Below are 23,590 nucleotides of genomic sequence, written 5' to 3'. Positions count from 1 at the left end.
CCACTGGAAAAACCATAGCCTTGACTAGATGGACCTTTGTTGGCAAAGTAATGTCGCTGCTTTTGAATATGCTATATAGGATGGACATAGCTTTCCTTCCAAGGAGTAAGCGTCTTTTAATTTCATGGCTGCAGTCACCATCTGCAGTGATTTTGGAGCCCCCCAAAATAAAGTCTGACACTGTTTCCACTGTTTCCCCATCTATTTCCCATGAAGTGATGGGACCGGATGCCATGATTTTCGTTTTCTGAATGTTGAGCTTTAAGCCAACTTTTTCACTCTCCACTTTCACTTTCATCAATTTTGAGACTTAATCCTAGCTCTTCTAATTTCAAGTCCAGGACTCTTTTCATTGTATCTTACATGCTTAGTCATTCAGCCATTTTGACTCTTTGCAACTCTTTGAACTGTAGCCTACCAGGCTTCTCTGTCCATGGGATTTTTCAGGCAAGAACACTGGAGTAAGTTGCCTTTTCCTCCTCCAGGGGATCTTCCCAACCCAGGGATTGAATCCACAGGGATTGAGTCTCCTGTGTGTCTTGCATTGCAGGTGGATTCTTTACCCACTGAGCTACTGTGGAAGCCCTCTAAACTAAGACTTGAGCTAAATTTAATGAATATTTAGAATGTTCCTAAGTTGAAAAAAAAAAGCAAAATATTTTTAGTTAGGAGGAAAAAGTGGAAGAGAGGACACAGAGGTAGATATATGCATGACATGGCCAATAGACTAGGAAGTGTCCATCTGCTAACGGCCGGCATCTCTCCATGAGTCCTCCCAACCTTCAAGGCAGGGCCAGCCCCATGGTGCAGTGACATGTCCAGTGTGTGTCATTTCTATGTATTAAAACTCTGCTGTTAGTCTTGAAATTCCTTATAGTCCTTGAATAGAGGGCCCCGTGCTTTTATGTTGGCTCAGGATTCACAAATTATATAGCTAGGCCTGCTTCAGAGCTCGATCAAGTGTGTCTTTTGTCCATCGTACATGTTCTCGCCCAGGTGAGTACCTCTAAATTCTTACATTGTGGTTAATCCACACTTGATTAGTCTCTTATGGGCACATAAATTTTAGCATTGACCTCTGAAACTTGGATGTGAGTCTCTTTCCAACAACTAAAAAGACTGGTGCTAATCACACAGCAGACAAGTAGTACATGATTGATGTTGAATGGATCTATGCCTCCATCATGAGCTACTGACATGAACAGTTTCACATTTGCTTGTAATGAAACCATGTCTTTGAGTTAACTTTTAAAAAAGGAGGTTCGGGGGACAAGAAGCACATTTGGCAAAGCAATTCAAGAATGAGAACCAGAAAAGTGAATAAATCTGGTGTGAATGTAGACATCAGAGCATCTAATAATGACAGTCTGCAGTGCCTCCTAACAACAGTTAGCATTGTTTAGCTTTGTTTAACATCATTATGTGCCAGGGACTGTTTTAAAATATTTTGTATATAAGAACTCATTTAATATTTACAACAACCCTATGAAGTAGATACTATTATTGGTATTTTGCAAATGAAATTGAAGAACAGAGAAATTAAGTAAGTTGCCCAAGATTACAGTGCTAGGAAATAACAGAACCAAGATTTGAACTCAAGCTGTCTGGAACTCAAAAGCCCCACCTTCAACCCTTCTCCTCTTATACTTGACTGACCCATCTGAGAAAGGAGTCTCCCATCTGGCCTTGCATCATTGCTATTAAGTACTATGTGTGTGATAGTTATTATTAGTCTCCCTATAAAAATATATGTGATTTGTGGATCAGGAAGATACCCTGGAGAAGGAAATGGTAACCCACTCCAGTATTCTTACCTGGAGAATCCCATGGACAGAGAAGCCTGGGAGGCTACAGTCCACAGGGCCGCAAGAGTTGGACATGACTTAGCAACTAAACCACCACCACCGATCCGTGAATCACATATATGTGATTCATATATGTGGGGAGTAGTATCTGTGTAATTCTGAACTTGCATTCAACTTAGGGCCTTCTTTGTTCCTAGGTCTTTTTTCCTCCTTTTTCTGTCCATGAAATAGATGTAATGAATCAGCAGTTGGAAGCAGGAAATGCTCTAAACTATGATTTCTTCTGAGGAGAGAATTCAAAATCTTCATTAAATTCTCAGAAATGACCTGTGACCCCCCAACATGTTAAAGTCACTGCCCAGGGCCTTATGCTACTTTTCAGATGTTAATTCATAAACTTTGATTATCATACTTTGTTTATCCTTGTAGTGCTATAGAAGCCAAATGGAAATTACAGAGGTCTCTGTTTGAAGGATGTTTAATACAATTGTTGATATTTTCATTCTGTATGATACACATAAATATTTATTGAGTTTTAAAATATATTCAAACTTGCTTCCAAGTTCAAGGTCCAAGTAGTGCTTGAATTCAGCTCTTATAATTTGTCTTTCTAGTATAGTGATGGCTAGGGTGTTATCCTTATTTGCATAGCACTTTGAACTTATCAAAATGTTTTCCCATGTAATAAGCTAAGATTACTGTGATATGTCCTATAGCTTCCAAAGGTGCCTATACTTAGAAACTTCATTCCAAAGAAGGAGAATAAGGCAGAATGTGGTGGTGTAGGAAGAAGAAAATTAGTGATGATACTCAGTGAGTTGAAAAGCTTTCTTCCCTGACATCTGCAGCCTTGGATTGGGGTTGGGGGTGGGCAGTGATAAGGTCCATCTGTAGCTCTTCCCTGACCCATCTCAGGGGAGAGAAAATGGGAGCTGAAGAAGATAAAGAGAAGCAAGGCGCTTGCTTATTTCAATTATATCTAGGGTTGGACCCTGGGACTTTTTTCCCTTCCAGTTTTATTGTGATATAATTGACATACAGCACTATGTAAGTTTAAGGTGTATAGCACAATGATTTAACATACTGTGGAATGATTTTCTCAATGAGTTTAGTGATTAGCCACCATCTCATATAGATGCCAAATTAAAGAAATAGAAAAAAAATTGCATAATGAGAACTCTTGGGATTTACTCTGTTAACTACTTTCATATGTGATGTACCGCAGGGTTAATTATATTGATCACGTTGTTCATTGTATCTCTGCATGCATGTGTGCTCAGTGGCTTCAGTCGTGTCTGACTTTTTGCAACCCAGTGGACCATAGCCCACCAGGCTCCTCTGTCCATGGGGTTTTCCCAAGAAGAATACTGGAGTGGGTTACCATGCCCTCCTCCAGGGGATCATCCCAACCCAGGGATCCAACCCATGTCTCCTGCATCTCCTGCATTGCAGATGAATTCTTTACCTCTGAGCCACTGGGGAAGCCATTATATCTCCAGTACTTATTTATATTATAAATGAGAATTTCTTTTTGACTACCTTCATCCAACTCCCTTACTCCTCACCTCTGGTAACCACAATCTGATCTTTTTATATAAGTTTATTTGTGTGATTTTTTTTTGTATTTGAAATATAATCGTTCCTATAACATTGTTACTTCCTGAGGTTATGCGACATAGTAATTTTTTCTATACATTTCAGAATGATCACAAGTCTAGTTATGATCTGTCACCACACAATGTGACAAATTACTTTTTGAGTATATTCTCCACTCTGTATATTCCATACTTACAACTCATTTATCTTGCAACTAAAGCTTGTACCTCTTTAATCTCTTTCATTTATTTCCTCCCTCCCCCCGTCTCCCTCCTCTGTTAACTACTTATTCTCTGAATCTATAAGCCTCTTTCTGTTTTGTTACATTTGTTCATTTGCTTTGGGGTTTTTTTTTAGATTCCATGTATGCGTGAAATCATATGGTATTTGTCTTTCTCTGTCAGACTTATTTCACTAAAGATGATATTCTCTGGGTCTATCTATATTGTTACAAATGGCAAGATGTCATTCTTTTTAAGGTTGGATAATATTCTACTGTGTGTGTGTGTGTGTGTGTGTGTGTGTGTGTGTGTGTATACCATGTCTTTATCCATTCATCTGTTGATGGGCACTTGGGTTGTTTCTATATCTTGGCTGTTGTAAACAACACTGCAATGGAAATAGAGGTATGTACCTGTTTTCTAACTAGTGTTTTAATTTTCTTTGGATAAATACCAAGGCGTGGAATTGCTGAATCATATGATAGTTCTCCTCTTAATTTTGTTAAGGAATTCCCACAGTTTTCCACAATGGCTGCTTCAGTTTATGTTTTCACCAACATAAGAGGGTTCCCTTTTCTCTATATTCCTGTGACTTTTAAAAGAGAGTCATAATTTCTCCCCTTAATATTGACCTTAAAGTATTGAGGAGTTAAGGTCGACTTAATTGTCCAATAACTTTCGATTTAGCCTCTTAAGAAACAGTAGTGTCTCCTGAAACAGAAGCTGGGGAGTCATTGTTGAGGGTATGTGTGGGATTCAGGAACCCGGTTCCGTGTGCCTTGTCTGCCAACCAGGTGAACCGGGCAAGTTTGTTCTTTTCTGTAGGCTTTAGTTTCTACATTACCAAACTTACGGGCTGGAACTAATGATCTCGCATTCACCTTTTGTTTGTTTGCTTCTTGGCCATGTGGCTTGTGGGGGTTTAGTTCCCTGACTTGGCACTGTGTAGTTCCCAGACTAGGAGTTGAACTCGGACTCTCCACAGTGACAGCACGGAGTTCTTACTACTGGACCACTTGGGAATTCCCTAAGCTACTGTTTACCATGAACCTTGTTGAGTATGTGTTTGGTATGACCTGGAGTTACCTAATTTTTTTGGCACATGCACAAATTTATTTTTATAAAGTTGGGGTCCTAATGCATATACTGTATTATACTCTGAGTTCTGCAAATAAGGAGTTAGCTAATTTGCAAAGTTTAAGGGCAGAGTTCCCAAGACTGTCCTCACCTCTGACATCAACTGCCAATTTGAGGGGTTTCCCAAAACTACCCTCAGTTTCAATAATTCACTAGGTCTCAGAGAACTCACAGAAAGCTATTGTATTTGTGGTTGTAGTTGATTACATGGAAAGGACACAGATTAAAATCAGACAAAGAAAGAGATACATTAGGGCAGTTGGGGAGGGTCCCAAACTTCCAGTTTCCACATAGATGTATAGCAATATGAATAAAGTATTGATACTCAAGAAAGCTTACATAAGCCTGGTGTTCAGAGTGTTTATTGAAGCTCCATTATATAATAGACGTGATTCATTGATTGCCCACGTTGTTTGAACTTTGTCTGCAGCTTGACCCAAATTCCCCCACACTAAATCACATGGTCTTTCTGCCTTGGTTAGTTCTCACCATAGAGTTGTTGGAGGGAGCATCTCCCACTCGAGACAAAGACACTATTATCACGTCCAACACAGATTATCTCCCAGAAGCCTAGGGCAAAAGCCAGGCCTCTCTTTGGGCAAGGAAAAATTCTTTAGTATTCAAGAATCCTAGATTTATTGTTTATTGATACCCCACACACAGTTTGGTACATTTTTAAGCAAATATACATTGACTGCTTCATTATTTCTCAAGGTACCTAAGAGTAACCAGCATATGCCAGGCACTGCTCTAGGGCCAGACAGAGTGCAGGGAATAAACACATCTCGGTCTCCCCAGAAGTTATGTTCTCATGTAATAACCAAAGCCAAATAAATACACTGTCAGGTAGCAATATGGGAATAAGGAGTGCTGGGAGGGATGGCTTCTATTTTATTTAATACAGAACAATCAAGAAAGGCATCTTAGAAAAATCCATTCTGGCGTGACACCCAAGTGAGGTGAAGCTCTGAGCTAGGCTGCTGATGGAAGGAAGGCACTCAATCCAGTGAGAACAAGCATTTGCAGAGGACCTGGGGTGGCGCTGCTCTTCCTGGTGTGTGTGGCAAACAATTATGTCTATGTGTAGGGTAGAGGGAAGAAATGGGGCTGAGACAAGAGCTGGTAGCTGCAGGTGAGAAGTGAAAAAAGAAAAAGGATAAAGCTCCAGCGAGAGCCAAACCTTTCCAGCATTTTAAGAAAGTTTTACCCTGAATGTGTAGGAAGCCAATAAAGAGCTTGGAGCAGAAAAGTGACAAAGTGATTTGCATTTAAAAGGCCCATTCTGCCTGCTGCACTAAAACTATTCTGTAGGAGGGGGAAGTAGGGATCACACACTCATTAGAGTCTATTGAGAGCATCATGATGAGATGCGATGGTAGTTGGAGCGTGGTAGTAGCCATGGAGGTGGTGAGGAGTGGCTGGAGGCTGGGTGCATTTTGAAGTTAAGAGTTGGCAGGATTTGCTGATGGACTGGAAGGATGTGGGGAATGAAAGAGGAATCAAGGAACAGGCTGTGGAGCTGGTCTGGTGGGGGCAGATTTAGGGATTAGGCTGCCTGGTAGATATCAGGGAAATATCAGGTCAGCTATTGGTGTCATTAGCCTGGGAGTCAGTGGAGACGTCCATGCTCGATATTTGTGAGATTGTACCATCGAGGGAGTGGCAAGCTAAGAGACTGGATGAGGTCATCTTGGATGGGATTGTGGATAGAGAAATCTGAGAACTTTGAACTCAAGGGTGCCTGGAAAGGTCAAGGCAAGCAGTGAGGAGGAGCAGCAGGTGACCCGGAGGAGTGTGCATTGAGGATGAATCAGGAAAGGCTGATACCTGGGAATCAGTGAAGAAAGTGTGTTTAGGAAGGAAGAAGTGTTCAGACATACACACAAAACTGTTTGCATGCAAATGTTAAAGGCCATGGGGTTAGGTTAGTCTTCAGAAATCACGCCACTCATCACATGACCACACAGTTCCACTCTCTGATCCAATCCAAAAGACTCTAATTTAAATTCTCAGCTGGATTCCCATAACTGCACCTTTACATTTCTCCACCTTTAATGACCATAATAGAGGCCAGATACCTAGCTGTGAAAATTCCTTTTTTAGTAGTAACATCTGGTTATGCGGCTGCTTCTACTGGCTGCCGTTGAAGCCATAGGTGTTGAGCTAAACATTTGGCCTATTTGGATGGTAATTATATGCTGACTGAATTACATCTTTCTTGCTATTTGTTATGTATTGTTTTATAATGTCATTTTAGTGCTTTTAAAATCTTGATCTTTTATCATTCTGTTAATTCAGCTTACTAGGTTTAGGGGGAAATGCAGATTGGGTTCCAACTTACTATTACATATATATAGAGAGAGAGAGAGAAAGAGAGAGAGAGGAGAAGGCAATGGCACCCCACTCCAGTACTGTTGCCCGGAAAATCCCATGGACAGAGGAGCCTGGTAGGCTGCAATCCGTGGGGTCGCTAAGAGTCAGACACGACTGAGCGACTTCACTTTCACTTTCCACTTTCATGCATTGAAAAAGGAAATGGCAACCCACTCCAGTGTTCTTGCCTGGAGAATCCCATGGATGGAGAAGCCTGGTAGGCTGCAGTCCATGGGGTCGCACAGAGTCGGACACGACTGAAGTGACTTAGCAGTAACAGCATATATATATATATATATATATATATATATATATAGAGAGAGAGAGAGAGAGAGAGAGAGAGAGGGGTATATATGGGGTTGCAAAGAGTCAGAGACAATTGAGCGACTAAGCACAGCACAGCGTGTATATATGTGGGTGTGTCTATATATTTTTTCTTTTATTTTTTAAAAAAGTTTTGCCTGAGCCACTCAACTTATGGGATTTCAGTTCCCTGACCAGGGATCAAACCTGGGCCCTTGGCAGTGAGAGCTCAGAGTCCTAACCACAGGATTACTAGGAAATTCCCTATATATATTTTCATACTTAGTTTGTATTACTTTAAATAGTTGTGAGGTTCATCAGTTTAAAGTTACTTAGTTTGGTTTTAGTTCCCCACAGTCTAGTTCAAGTCCTTGGTAGATTAAAATTTTTCCTTTGAAATAATGTGATAAAACTCATTTTGTGAGTCTACAAACAATAAATGCTGGAGAGGGTGTGGAGAAACGGGAACCCTGTTACACTGTTGGTGGGAATGCAAACTGGTACAGCTGCTATGGAGAACAGTGTGGAGATTCCTTAAAAAACTGGGACTAGAACTGCCATATGACCCAGCAATCCCACTGCTGGGCATACACACCAAGGAAACCAGAATTGAAAGAAACACATGTTCCCCAATGTTCACTGCAGCACTATTTACAATAGCTAGGACACGGAAGCAACTTAGATGCCCATCGGCAGATGAATGGAAAAGGAAGTTGTGGCACATATACAGAATGGACTACTACTCAGCTATAAAAAGGAATGCATTTTAATCAGTTGTAATGAGGTGGATGAACCTAGAGCCTGTTATACAAAGTGAATTAAGTCAGAAAGATAAAGATATATACAGTATAAAATATACTATATATTAACACATATATGTGAAATATAGAAGGATGGTACCAGTGATCCTACATACAGGGCAGCAAAGGAGACATAGATATAAAGAACAGACTTCTGGACTCAGTGGGAGAAGAGCGTGGAATGATTTGAGAGGATAGCATTGAAACATATACAATACCATATGTTGAATGGATGACCAGTGCTAGTTCAGTGCACAAAGCAGGGGACCCAGGGCCAGTGCCCTGTGACAACCCAGAGGGATGGGTGGGGAGATAGGTGGGAGAAGGGGTTCAGGATGGAGGGACACATGTATACCTATGGCCGGCTAATGTTGATGTATGGCAAAAGCCATCACAATATTGTAAGGTAATTATTCTCCAATTAAAATAAATAAATTTAAAAACACTCATTTTGTGAATGGAATAATACTTTTGGAGTAGTTCCTTTATACTTGTGCTATAACCACAAGGAATGTGTGGTTATTGAGCCCTAGAAATGTGCGTATTTTGGAGAGGTGCTGTCAGTTGTAAAATGCACACCAGGTTTCAAAGACTTATAAAAAGGGGGTAAATATATTGTTAATTTTTCTGTATTCTATATATGCTGAAATTAATGTTTTTGGTATATTGGATTAAATTATATTCCCCAAATTTTAAACATTATTAAAATTAATTTCATCTGTTTCTTTTCACTTGTTAGTGTGGCAACTTGAAAATTTACAATTATTAATGTAGCTTGTATTGTATTTCTTTTGGGTAGAACTGTTCTATGTATTTGGTAGCATATATATTTACATCAGTGTCTCTCATTTTTCTGGTGTGTACAAAATGATTTTTTATTTTTTTCAATACAAAGTTTCATCCTAAAAAGTATTTCATAGCCTTATAAATTTTTAAAATTTTCTTACTCTAAAAATGATTGTGTTCTAAATTTTCTTTGACAAGAATATGAACCACAAAGAAAGCCACACTTGACCACTCTCAAGCATTTTCATGTATTCCTTTTGTGATACACACATTTTTCCCAAAAAAGGGGATCAGTCAGTATACACTGTTTTTTGACTTTTTCAAACAACATGACATGAACATCTATCCTTGTCATTATATACTTTAAAATTTTTCTGCACTAATAATAACCTGAGGGATATACCATACTCCTAGAGGTAATAATGGTTTATGACAGCAGTAGTTTTTTAAATCTTTAATAACAGTTGTGTTGAAATACTTTTTTTCTCTTCTAGTTTTATTGACATACAGCCTTGTATAAGTTTCAGGTGTGCCGCATGATTTGACTGACATCATGAAATGATGATCACAGTAAGTTTAGTGAACATTCATCTCATATAGATACAAAAAGAAATAGAAAAACATTTTCTCTTGTAATGAGGATTTACTCTTTTAACTTTCATATGTAACATGTGCATTGTTTGTGTGCTCAGCTGTGTCTGACTTTTTACGACCCCACAGACCGTAGCCTACCTGCCAGGCTCCTCTGTCCGTGGAATTTTCCAGGTAAGAATACTGGAGCAGGTTGCCATTTCCTCCTCCTCCTCTTCCCAACCCAGGGATCAAGCCCATGTCTCTTGCGTCCCCTACGTCTCCTGCATTGGCAGGCAGATTGTTTAATAAAGCAGTGTTAATTATATTTATTATATTTTACTCTACATCTCTGCTGCTGCTGCTAAGTCGCTTCAGTCATGTCCGACTCTGTGCAACCCCATAGACGGCAGCCCACCAGGCTTCCCCGTCCCTGGGATTCTTCAGGCAAGAACACTGGAGGGGGTTGCCATTTCCTTCTCCAATGTAGGAAAATGAAAAGTGAGAGTGAAGTCGCTCAGTCATGTCCGACCCTTAGTGACCTTGTGGACTGCAGCCCACCAGGCTCCTCCATCCATGGGATTTTCCAGGCAAGAGTACTGGAGTGGGGTGCCATTGCCTTCTCCGACTCTACATCTCTAGTTTACCTTATATCTGGAACTTTGTACCTTTTGAAGCATCTTTTTAAAGTATTCAATTCAGTAATTTTTAGTCTATTCAAAGTTGTGCAGCTATTGTCCTTAAGTAATTTTAGAATATTTTCATTATTCTAAAAAGAAATCCCAAACACACAAGTAGTCACTCTTATTCCCCCATCCCAGCCCCTGGCAACTAATCTACTCTGTCCCTATGGATTTGCCCATTGCCCATCTCCCATAAATGGAATCACACAGTGTGTGGTGTTTTGTGACTGGCTTCTTTTATTTAGCATAATGTCTTCAAGGCCCATCCATGTTGTAAGATGTATTAGTACTTCATCACTTTTTATAGCTAAATAGTAATTATTTATATAAATATATCACATTTTATTCATCCATTTATCAGTTGGTGAATATGTGGGTTGTTTCCACTTTGGGGATATTATGAATAATGCTATTATGAATACTCATCCACAAGTTTTGGTATGAATATGTGTTTTCAATTCTCTTGGGTGTATAACTAGAAGTGAAATTGCTGGGTCATATGGTAACTCTGTTTAACATTTTGAGGAACTGCCAAACTATTTGCGATTGCACCATTATACAATCCCACAAACAGTGTGTGAGGGTTCCAATTTTGCCACCTCCTCACCAACACAATAGTAGTGATTTTCAACTGAGAGGCTATTCATTCTTAAGAGGTACAGATCAGCCTCCAGGGGTGGGTGGGTTGGGAAAAGACCTCCAAGTTTCTGTGGTGACCTCAACCCACCCAACACACACGCACAGCCAGGCTCCTATTTGTTTGACTTTGGGTACGTTATTTATCTTGACTGCTGCTGCTAAGTCGCTTCAGTCGTGTCCAACTCTGTGTGACCCCATAGATGGCAGCCCACCAGGCTCCCCCGTCCCTGGGATTCTCCAGGCAAGAACACTGGAGTGGCTTGCCATTTCCTTCTCCAATGTGTGAAAATGAAAAGTGAAAGGGAAGTCGCTCAGTCGTGTCCGACTCTAGCGACCCCATGGACAGCAGCCCACCAGGCTCCTCCATCCATGGAATTTTCCAGGCAAGAGTACTGGAGTGGGGTGCCATACTAGCCACAGTTAAATGGAGATAACTTACCTTATAGGGGCAGTTGTTAGAATTAAATAAGATAATGCTAGTGAAACCCTTTGCACAGTGCCCAGTATATAATACATGCTCAATAAACATTAGGTGTTAATATTATATCAACGGCTCAATAATTTCCCACTATACATACACACCATAATTTGCCTAGACAATTTTATTGTTGGCACTTAGGCTTGTTTTCAGTTTTTCATGATTATAAACAGTGCTCTGAGAAATATCCTTATGGCTAAATTTTTGCCCTATAGCCATGATTATTTTCTTAGGATGAATTCCGTAATGTGTTATTGCTTGGTGCATTTTAAAGAAATTTGAAGATATTTCCCAATGTATTTTTTGTTTGTTTGTTTAAATTATCCTGAACTATTTCTTTGAGACATGTCATCAGGTACTAGACAATATACCACTTTAGGTTTGCTAAACTGGTTTCAGAAATCCTTACTTTGCACCTAACAAATATAACGCAAATACAAACCTACAAGACAGTCCAAGTCTAACTTTTAAACGACTGAATGAGAAAAGGCTCTCAGATCTGGACTTTTGAATTTTTGTACCTTTCCTGTCATTGCTTCAATATCCTAACTAGACAAGTGCTATCAGTGAAATTAGGCACACTGGATGTTTTTGTTTTGCACTGAGGTGAGACACGGGCAAAAATAAAGTGACAATGGAGCATAAACAGCAGAAAATAGCTATTCATTGAGAGTGAGCACGTACCTCACTTTGCTTACACCGTCAGATCTAGGAACTTTGCAGGGGTCCTCACTCACAAATCCGTCAGGGCAATTTCATAACCAGCCTAGAGGGGCTCAAACAGAGGCATCGGGTTTCCTCTGATGGATATGGAAATGCTTTATGGTAAAGGTAGGATTTTTAAGAGTTATTTGATCAGATGGTGAAATGTTCTGAAATTTGACAGTTTGGGAGATTGAGTGTTGAGGAACTGAAAGGAACTTTGTATAGATTAACACATGTAAGTAGAAAGATGTATCAATAATTCATGTGTTTCAACTGGCTATAGTAGTAAATGTTTACAAATCTGTTCTCTGCCACCCCTGCCCCAAAGCCAAAGCACTGATTTATATAGGTTTTTTTTTTTTTTAATTTCTATGATATAAATATCCCACCATGGCAGATTTCAGATTTAAGCTACCAACATGATGTCACTCGAAGCAGAGCTGGATAAAAAGATGTGTGTAATCAACACAATCAGCTCTCAACAGCCAGCACCTCCCAGCTTCTGCATACAACTGTTTATTTTCATAAGTTTCTGTCCTTTGATAACTGAGGGAACATGGTACTCAGTGAAATCCATTAAGTATATCCAGAATCTAGAATTAATGCATTTTGAGAACAAGATGTTTTGTTTTCTTCTCCTAGGTTAAATGCCAATGCTAAAGGCTCACTCATGTGGTATTTATTACATGCTGTAACACGCACAAAAAGGAATGGCAAACCTTGCTAGAAACTCAAGAGATCATCCTCTGGGCGGTCGTGGCAAACCATCTCAGAGAAACAGTTGTGCATTTGGGGCTCAATGATCTAGAGAGGGATTCCACAGGATTCCCTGATAGACAAACTTGATTAGGCCTGCACTTACATATGTGAAAATCAAGAAAGCATAATTCTAATTCCTTCCCTTTGCACAGGACTTCCTGGCTTATAAAGGGCTTTTTGTAAGACAGCAAGGGTCACAAAGAGCCGGACACGACTGAGCGACTGAACTGAAGGATCTCCTATTTCTGGTGACTAGGGCTCATTAAGACAGATTGCTAGGCGGTTAAACTCAGGTTTCTAGGTCACTTGTGTCCATACATCTGACTGACTAGTAGTGCATCTCTCCAATTCTCTGCAGACAGAGACCCCAATGAGCCACTGCCAGAAGGCCAAAGGGACATTTTAGTGAGGCCTGGCTATGGGCCAAGCTTGTATTAAGCACTTTCCTTACACAGTCTCTGAAGCCACTCAACAACCCTATGAAGTGGTTCCTATTATTTTCTTTCAATGTTGCAAATACAAAGGCTCAGAGATGTTGAATTACTTGCCAAAGGTCATGAAATTCATAAATGCCTGAGCTGAGACAGAAAACCAGGACTATCTGACACCTGAAGCCTGTATTAAGAATCTCTAGACTGGTTTACGACAAAGATTTTAATGAAATTGTAGATATTTAATGTGCTAATTGGATAGCATGACCTACAAAGGGTTTCCAACACAGGCAATGCTAACCTAACTGGGCTGGGGGTATGTGAGAGTGTTGAGGGAGGGGGGAACATATGAAAGATGATGAAAAAAAGAATGTTTTCCTGTGCTGTCATGATGCACTGTGTAACTTAAGAGGGCTGTGTATCTGTAACTGGCCTTTTCTGTGTACAGCACAAGCCTGAATTTGGTCAGCCTTTCAGACTGTTCTTTGCTGCCACTTCTGCAGCCTGTGGCCCCCCTTTCCATAAACCGTAAATTAGATACTAAGTTCCATGACAGCAGAGAGGACAATACATTTTCAGCACTGATGTTGCTGAAACTCTAGACCTATCCCAGTGGCCGACATGGTAGGTGCTTAAATATTTGTTCAATATTGACAGTGATGATGATAGTAAATACTCAACAAGTCATAGCAGTATATTCTTTCCAAGTATTATCTCATTTAATCATCACAGAAACTCCATTAAGTAGTATTATTTTTCTTTCTAATTTATAGATTAAAAAAACATAGGTTGAGAAATCTTGCAACTTTGCTCAAGGACATAATAATAAATGGCAGAAAATCAGTTTTGCTTGATAGCAGAGGCTTGGCACTTAATATTATACTCTAGTCTGTTAATTTATAATGCACTGTTGTATTTCTAAGAAAGCTCATATTTCTAAAATCAGATGATAGAATGTCAGTTCTGTGAAAGAAAGGAACTCTGTTCTAACTGTATTGCAGTACCTACAAAAATTCTTGTCATATATTAAGTGCTCAGTAAGTATTTTCAGTGCATATGCATACAGGAATGGGTAGGACAATTGTTTCCAATAGGAATAGGCATTACAATCTATAAATTTACTCACAACACATTTTCTTGTTGGCCAAGGATTTTAAAAAGTAGAGCTTTCAAACCTAAATATCACTGAACAAATTCAGTAATTTACTCATTCATTAGTAATGGCCACCCACTCCAGTATTTTTGCCTGGAAAATCCCATGGACGGAGGAGCCTGGTAGACTACAGTTCATGGGGTTGCAAAGAGTCGGACACGACTGAGTGACTTCACTTTCACTATCTCCATTCAGTAAATATAATTGAGCATCTACTAAGTGCTAAAGAAAACTGAGCACCGAAGAATTGATGCTTTTGCACTGTCGTGTTGGAGAAGACTCTTGAGAGTCCCTTGGACTGCAAGGAGATACAACCAGTCCATCCTAAAGGAGATCAGTCCTGGGTGTTCATTGGAAGGACTGATGCTGAAGCTGAAATACTTTGGCCACCTGATGCGAAGAACGGACTCATTTGAAAAGACCTCGATGCTGGGAAAGATTGAGGGCAGGAGGAGAAGGGGACGACAGAGGATGAGATGGTTGGATGGCATCACTGACTCGATGGACATGGGTTTAGATAGACTCTGGGAGTTGGTGATGCACAGGGAGGCCTGACATGCTGCAGTTCATGGGGTTGCAAAGAGTCGGACACTACTGAGTGACTGAACTGAACTGAAGTGCTAGACACTTAATAGCAGAGATATAGTGGAATGGTTGACAATTATAAGTAAACAACTATTACAAAATGCAAATGTTCCATGAACAAGAAGGAAAAAAAAAAGATGTACAGACAAAAAATTCCAAAGGAAGGGACTATGGGGAGGACAGGGAATGCCTCAGTAAAGTAGGGACAGGTCAGCTTCAGTGCTGAAGAATGCCAGGAACACAAGGAAGGGGAATAGGAAATGAATGGCATGGGCAAATGCCAGAAGGTTTTAGAAAGAACTTGACAAGTTGGAGGAACAGAAGGAGGTCAGTGAGTCTTCTGAGAAATGGTCTGTGTAGTGCTCTTACAACGACTGGCTTGCACAGGGCTTCCTTCACTCCCTGACCTCCTTTATTGCACGTTGTTGTGTTAAAGAACAAAGCCAACAGGTGTATTTTTCTTGGTTTTGGTTGGAGGGGCTAGTTCCCCACTGTCCATAGTAGAAAAGAATGGTTCACAAAATAGAAATCTTGGAGTCTTCTTAATCTACTTAATGGATAGCCATCTAATTTGCCTCTCCACAACTTATGTCTTAGGAAAAAACTTGTCTATACTGTTGAATAAAATAAATGCAAGAAGGAATTTTGCAGAAAACAGGAAAGGAAAAATTTAGTAAACCCAGAGGCTTGATCTCTGGCAGGGACACTTCTGCCATTGGTTACAGTGGAAAATTTCTCAGGCACAGCCTGGCTAACAAACCTGGGCCTTCCTGGTTGATCTTGTAACTCTGTTCCAATATAGCCCACCTCCTGGGAAGATATGGGAAAGAATAGCTTCCCTGGTGACTCAGATAGTAAATAGTTTGCCTGCAATGTGGGAGACCTGGGTTCAATCCTTTGGGTCATGAAGATCCCCTGGAGAAGGGAATGGCTACCCACTCCAGTATTCTTACCTGAAGAATTCTATGAACTGAGGAGCCTGGCAGACTACAGTCCATGTGGTCACAAAGAGTCGGACACAACTGAGCAACTAACACTTTCACTTTTCATCTCAAATACTACTCCAAGGTCTCTAGTGGCAACTAAAGGTCATTTCAACTCAAAGCAAGATGTCCTCTCACCAATTTAAGATAAATTTAGCTTTTCCCCTCTTCCCCCTTCCCCTACCCCCTTATGCCAATCTGCAAGAGAAGCTGGACTGAATAACTACAGATGAGCTGACCACTGGAGTCTTGGTGATGGATACGACTCATAACATGAAAGAACCAGCCATGGCAACTGGCACTGAAGTGGATTACATCAATTTGTACATCAGTCTTCATCTCTTCCTGGAATTTCATATGTGAATTTGGCACACACAGTCAAAGAAGTAGGGAAGACTTAATCACCAGATGAGAATTAAATGGAATCTTTTGTAAGCTGAATATTATATATCAAAGAATATTTCTTCTATCTTTTGCCAGAGATAAGCAGTTGGTTTCGGGAGATGAGGACCTTGCCATTTTCTACCTGCCAGAAGAATGTTTTCTTCATGGAAGTCTAATGGCAATTCCCAACCTCAGTTAAGGACTTGTTTTCCCGTTTTTTTTTTTTGAACTTCAAATACTTTCTAAATTGTGTTAGCCGAAGCATTGTATGTATATAATTAACTCAGATCCCTCTGGGCTCATCCAGCTAAACTTGTGGAGCTTAACTGAGCAAAACATTCGCTGATGTCTCTCCCCTGCAGTGACGCTCACTGAAATGAATACCTTCTACAAGAGGAAATCAGGGACATTTCTTGTCCAAATTGACTTTCTAGTGATTTGGGTTGCTTCAGAAATGATTGTTGTTTCATAACAGTAATGATCTCATTTTCTTTCAAATATGAAATCTGCGATTTGGCAATTCAGGAAAAATTGGGGGCGGGGCAGACTTCTGTATTTTCTTCCTAGGTGAAGTAGGAAGACAGGCCACTTTTTGGTATTCATTGGATCTTTGAAATTCCTCCTGGGAAACAGTGGCGCTCTGGGGGCACAGGGCTCCAATGTACCTTTCACTGGGAGAGCAAATTCAGCGGTTCCTGCAATGCTGTGTCTTAGCAAGCAAAACCCACCCGAGGGGCTGGAGCAGTTTGACCAAAACTGAGTGCAAAGGGTTAGGGAATATGGACTTTTTCAGAGCATGTTGACTAGATTCATAATTCGACCCTCTTCCTCCCTCTGCTAGTATAGACACCCCCAGTTAAAAGTTATTTTTTACTCTCTTTGAAAGGGAGAAGTCAGGTGTGATCCTCAGAAAAGTTCTGGCCTCTGATTCCCCATTTATTCCTAACGCAGAGAAGGGCTTAAGCTAGCCTCTGAGCCATTCTCTGCTTTCTGGGTGAGGCTTCAAACCCCAGGCCTCACCCTTGACCTTCATCCAGAGACCATATGCTTGATAGAAGGGTGAGCAAAAGAGGCCGAGATGTAGACTTCCTGTTTGCTCAAGGGAACCTTCTCTTTGCTATCCTGGAACACAGGTGTCTGAAGAAAGGCGGTGAGCTAGGGGACTCTGGGTGCTGGAGTAAACGCCGCCCTGAGCTGCGTGGCGCTGGGCGGGGAGGGAGTTCGGAAGAGCGAGTTTAGGCTTTTCACGTCAACCTGCGGAGCTGGATGCTCGCTGCCCAGGTGCGGGTTGGCGGCTGCGTGCGCCCCACTGCAGCAGAGAGCAGCCGCAGCCTCTGCCTCGGCTACCACCGCTGCTGGGGAAAGAGTCCTGGGGCTGCTGACGCGGTTGGGAGGAGCCTCGCCTTTAATGCACCAGCCGCCTCCAGCCTCCTGCAGCAGCAGCAGCAGCTGCTAGTGCGCGCGTGTGGGTGTGAGGGTGAGTGCGCTGGCGCCGGCCGCCTAGCGCCCTGCCCAGCTCCCCGCCGGCTGCCGAGCCCCCGCCAGCCGGAGCAGCCCTCCCGTGGGACCAGCACCGTCCTCCGGGCCGGGCCAGCCTGAACCCTGCCCCTGCCATCTCGCCACTGCAGCTCGGGTCCAGAAAGGCACCATTTTGTCGCGGCTGCCCGCTCTCCCAGGGGGGAGGAGGGATCTTTTTTGCATTTCGGAGCGGCTGCCAATGAGGGGAACCTGTTGGGCATCTCCCCAGCCCCGCTTGTGAGCGCCTCCCGGGGCGGCGGGCGGGACCAGACCCCTCGGGGCACGGCGCATCTTGGCACCCCAGAGGCGGAGGCGGCGGAGGCAGGCGCAGCATCCTCGCTGGGAATTGGAGCTGGAGTGAGCGCACCGCGGGAGGAGCCGCCGCAGCCTCGGAGATCCCGGGCGGAGGAGGTGACAGCTCCATTGCCGGGTTTTTATTTTTTTTCTCTCTCCGCCTCCCCCGTCTCCTCCTCAGGCTCGGACCATGGTGCAGTCCCACTGGCTCCCCTGCCCCCCTCTCCTGTGAGACTGGCTGCGGGGAGGGAACATGGATACTTGTCTGCCGGCTTCTGGTTCCCACGCAAGTAAGCCTGCTGTCAATGGAGGAGGACATTGATACCCGCAAAATCAACAACAGTTTCCTGCGCGACCACAGCTATGCGACCGAAGGTAACGCCAGCCCCACCGCATTCCGCCGCTGGGGCCGGGCGCAAGTTGCGGATCGCTGAGCTCCGCGGGCGGCAGGGCGCGTAGCGGCGCAGACTCCTCCGGGCCCCGGGGCTGGGGCGGGGGCTCGGCCCGCAGGGGCAGCTGCCCCGGCGCCCCACATCCATCCGGGCTCGGCGAGGCGAGCTGGGTGTTCAGCAGCAGGTGGACCCGGCGCCCACGGGAGTTAAAATGGCCCTCGGGGATGAGGTTTTTCAGGGTGGGGCTCCTGGCTGGAAAAATGACTCCCGCTCCCAAAAGCAGATGACCCTTCTCTGAATATATATAAAGGGGTCGGTGGAGTGGGGGATAGGTAAGAAAGAAGAGGGCCCAAGAGGACCGTGGGTCCTCCTCTCCCTGAGCGGAATGATGTGTCTCTCAGTGGCTGCAAGGGAGGGCATGGTTTCATTTCCTGCCCGTTAATCTCCCCGGCCGGGTTACCTGCTTAGACAATCAAAAGCCCAAAAGGCCCGTTCATAAAGGGCGACCCTCTCTCCCCTTGGAAGTGCATTAGCAAGATATAAAAAGGTGGCTCGGGAAACGGTGTTGGGGCGGCGAGTGAATGAGTCTGACACGTGGGGCGAGCAATGCGATCAGTGGGGCCTTTAAAAATCACCATTATGAATTCTGCAGCAGTAGTTTCTGCTGAATCAACAGCCAGCAGAAAGCAAGAGGGTTCAGTAAGCTGAGCTTTGCCAAGAGGTGAAATTGTCGTCTCTCTCTCTCTCTCCCTCTCTCTCTCCCTTTCTCTCTCTCACCGTTTCCCCCAGCTTGTTCTGACATTAGCCTGAGTGAGGTACAGGCAGAAAAGGAAAGTCAGCAGGTGGAATCTCATTTGCCTTTTGTGTGGGAATAGAGAGTGGGGGCATTTCCAAATACCAAAACTTTTGCATTTTTGCTTTCATTTTCTACCTGTCGGCCTTTATCCTTAAGTACTCCTGTACAGTGTTGCATCGTCACATTGTAATTCCCACGTGAAAAAATGTGTGTGAAAGGGTTTTAGGAACATGTAGCAAGATATGTTCATTTCAGATGATTCCTACTATTCCTGGATGCTAAAATTTCTGTCACATTTAATCACATCAAGACTACTAAAGAAATGTGGATGGGGGTGCTAAAGAGTTCAAGTTCTGAAAAGAAAAAGATACACAATTTAGGGGTAAAGGTGGCATCTTCTATAAACATCCCTGAAAGTTTCAGATAGAATGTTCAGCGTTTTTGAAAACATATGCTTTATTCGTCATCATCATTGGAGAGCATCACACCTAATATGTCCATGGTTCTAGACAAATCAAGCAGAGCTGTATGACCTCTGGCCTTCAGGAGCTTAGAGGTAGCTTTTAAGATGTTCAGCTTGTCCCTGCCCCATATCAAGCACCATGCTTACTGAGTCTTTTTACTTGCCTGGTGACAACATGATTGTTACATGTTCTTCCCTGGTCTTAGTGCTTTGTCACGGATTCACCAGGTAGCATATGATCAGCTCTGGGTCTGAGCATAGCATCCAAAGAGAAGTTGGTTTTGGGTCCATTGTCTTTGGGGGCACACTTTTTTTTTTTTTTTTTTGAGACAACAAAGACAGAGGGTTGCCTTCATGTTTTCTTCTGTATTGCCTTATGCCTCCAAGTGCAGGCAAAGGAAACTTACTGAGCTAGGAAGATGGGAAAATTGAGGTCATGTGTATAGGAGTATCATCTGTAAAATGAAGAAATGAGTTAAACATGGCATTCTTCATTGCTTTCAGGGCCTTAGATAGACCTAATCTTTGTTCCTCTTTGATGCCATTTTGGTAGACTCTGATTGCAGATAAAATTTCTGGGTTCATATATTCTAAAATGAGGTAGAGTTTATAGCAAAGAATTTACTAAAATCTTTCCAAATCAGCCTCCTTGGATCACTCTCCCCACACCAACCCCCGTGCCACTACATTCAAAACTAAATAAACCACAGTACATTTTCAAGGGTTTTTTTTTTTTTTTTTTTACCTGAGCTTGGTGTAAGTTCTTGCCTGGAGGATCCCAGGGACAGGGGAGCCTGATGGGAGCCTGATGGGCTCTGTCTATAGGGTCGCACAGAGTTGGACACGACTGACGCGACTTAGCAGCAGCAGCAGCAGTGAAAGTCTGGAAAGAAAAAAAATAGTTCTTAGACAATGTAAGTTGTCTTTTCACATGCAATTCCCAATTGCATTTTATTCATCAGAAGAGAATCCTTCCTCTTCTGATGAATACCTCAAAAGTGCTAGTACACCTTGAAGGAACACCGCCAGATCAAAATCCTTGTTAAAATCCTCTGCATTTGGGACTTGCCCCAAAATTCTCTTCCCCTTTTTTAACCTTCTGGGGAATTAGTTTCTAGGTCCTTCTTCAGACTTTGCTTTTCCTTTTGTTTTCTTTGATATTTCTGCATTTTCCTGTCTTGCCCAGTTATGTCAGCTTTCTTTTTTCCTGCAAAATTTCCTTTGCATTTATGTCTGAATTTTTCTTCCCTTTGCTCGGATCATTCCACACTGCAGTATTCTATTTAAAGCTGAAAGGTTTTTGCTGTGTAGTTAGTGTGAAGGACTCCAAGCTCAATTTGCATTATAAGTGGTAGCTGCAGGCAAGTTCATCCAGCTAAGAGCAATGCAAATACTAAAGGACACTTTTCCCAAGCTTTTCTGTCTTTCTTTCTCTCTTTCTCTCTGTGGGAAAAGAATGCATGATGTGCATTTATTTAAAACATTTCTTATAACTTTTCTTTTGTTCTGAGTATGAAGTTACCACCTTCACCTCCCTTTTCCTTTTTCTCCCTTTTTAAAAGTTGCTATCTTTGAGCATCTCTCTTTTCCAAGCACTGTAAGTACTGAGCTTTTTGTAAGTATCATTTCAATATGTCCACACCCGGTTAGGTGGATCTTGTGATTTCCATTTTTAATAAGAAAACTGAGCAACTGAGGCCCAGAGATGACACTAATTAGTCAAGGTCACACAGTCAGGATAAAATTTGTCTTCCGACTCTAGACAGTCTGACGTGCTCATCTATTAGAAAATTCTGCACAGCTTCATTTTTCTTTAACTATTAGCTCCTGTTATGAGGAAGATCACAGTGGTTTATCTCTGTATGTAAATAGTGTTCCCTTCTGAGGGAAAATTCTTTGCAGGGATCATTTGAAAATGTCCATATAGGGTTATACATGAGGAAAAGCATCAGTAGGGTTGGCTTTTATCTTTTTGACTTGTTAGAACCAACTAAAACTCCCTCTCCAATAGCGCAATCAGAGTTTTCTAGATTAATACTTCTATTCTCATGGGGCAGAATAAATATTCTACATAGGAGGAGTTCACAAGAATGGCAATCTGGTTAGAAGAGAAAGGCAGATAATTTGTTGTTTAACTATTCTTTTCTCAATTTCCTTAGCCATAGAATGGGAATAACAGCAGAACCTATGCCACAGGGGAAAAAAATTTATAGTCCATGGGGTCGCAAAGAGTCGTGCGAGAGAGAGAAAGTCTTAGAGACTTTCACTTTCACTTTCAATGCAGGAAAAGCACTCAAGACAGTGCCTAATACAAAGCCAGACCCTGATGGATGCCCTCAGTAATTATAGCTGTTGTTATTTTAACTTAAATTGCATTTGTATTGCAAGCACAATGTTTTTCCTTGCATTGTTGTTGATTTGGAGTGATCTTGAGGGAAGTAGAAATAGGTGAGACGTCCCTAAAACCCCCCACAGTCTCTTCTTGGCTTATCCACTAGCCGTAGATAGCCTCTTAGCAATTTGCCTTAATGTATTGGGTTGGCTGAAAAGTTCATTCGGGTTTTTCCATACTATGTTACAGAAATAACTTGCTGGTTATATTCTGGCAGCAAGTTCTGTCTTCCCCTGCTGCTGCTAAGTCACTTCAGTTGTGTGCGACTCTGTGCGACCCCATAGACAGCAGCCCTTAGAAGCCTTTAAAAACCCATACTTCTTGTACATATTTTTAAAAGAAGAGCAAATGCACTTAGTCTATGTATAGTTATTATATTAATATGATATCATTGTTATTATGTAACTGTTGATGCTTTCTGACTTTAATTCCTTCAACAACTATTAATTGACTTTCTGCAGAAGTGATCCTGCATACTCCAGTATGTTGTGTCTGTTCTCATGAACTTGAAATCTGGTGGAAGAGGTAGACATTAAACAAACAATTTTCCAAAGAATTATGTAGCTTCCAATTGTGATAAGTGATATTCAGGAAATGCACAAGAAAAGCACAGGAAAAGCCTTGAGATGATTTGTAAAGGAGAAAGGTAAATATAATTTAGATTGAGGCTCAGGGACTGGCTCAGACAAAGTTTAAGCTGAAAACCAAGGGATAAGTCAGGAATGAACAGGAGCTGAAGACATTTCAGGTAAAAGGGACAGTAGGTCCCAAGTGCAGAGTTATGAAACAGTCTGACAGACTCAAAGAATGAGAAGATGCCGAGGAATGAGTGTAGGGAACAAGAGGAAGAGGGCTGAAAATGAGACTGAAGCCTGTAGTTTACTTTGAAATGGACCAAACCAACAAAGAATAATATTAGGGGAGAGGAATGGATAAATAGACAAGCAGATGATAGAACAAATATAAAATGTTAATGGTAGAATCCAGGTGGTCAGTCAGTGGATATCCACTGTAATTTTCTTTTTTCAACTTTGCTATCTGTTCAAAAATGTTCATAATGTTACAGAAAAGAAACTGGAGAGGTATTTAGGGATTAGGTCACGTTGAACCTTGTTGACCATAAGGAGTTTGGACCTTATCCAAAGATGGATCGAAAACCATTAAAGGATTTTGATCAGGGGGGAAATATGATCAGGTTAGTTTTTTCAAAGCTCAGGCTTGCTGCTGTGCAGGGTGGGGCCAGAGGGCTTGCTAGGAAGTGAACAGGAGTGAAAGCGGGAAGATAAATAGGAGGCCATAGCTGTTCTGTAGGATGGTAGCACGAGTAGCGATGGAGAGAATTCT

General features: G+C 42.0%; 1 protein-coding gene across 13 annotated transcripts in view; it reads left to right on the top strand.

Annotated features, from left to right (window-relative positions):
* The window catches only part of PPP2R2B (protein phosphatase 2 regulatory subunit Bbeta), a 509,482-nt gene that overhangs the window by 177,424 nt on the left and 308,468 nt on the right, over nucleotides 1-23,590 (top strand). For 4 of the 13 annotated variants that reach the window (XM_059888050.1, XM_059888051.1, XM_010807439.3 and 1 more), the window contains exon 2: nucleotides 18,385-18,578. The exons of 6 other annotated variants lie outside the window; for them this stretch is intronic. In XM_059888050.1, coding sequence (XP_059744033.1) covers nucleotides 18,385-18,578 — 194 coding nt within the window. Of the gene's footprint in view, nucleotides 1-17,707; nucleotides 17,869-18,056; nucleotides 18,579-23,590 lie in introns of those variants that run through there. 3 more of the 13 variants (XM_059888052.1, NR_073586.1, XM_059888054.1) reach the window with 3 other exon arrangements.

This window comes from Bos taurus, chromosome 7, assembly GCF_002263795.3.
Source record: "Bos taurus isolate L1 Dominette 01449 registration number 42190680 breed Hereford chromosome 7, ARS-UCD2.0, whole genome shotgun sequence".
In the NCBI taxonomy this organism is placed as follows: domain Eukaryota; kingdom Metazoa; phylum Chordata; class Mammalia; order Artiodactyla; family Bovidae; genus Bos; species Bos taurus.
The sequence above is the reverse complement of the archived record's forward strand: the minus strand, read 5'-3'. Positions and strand labels throughout refer to the sequence as shown.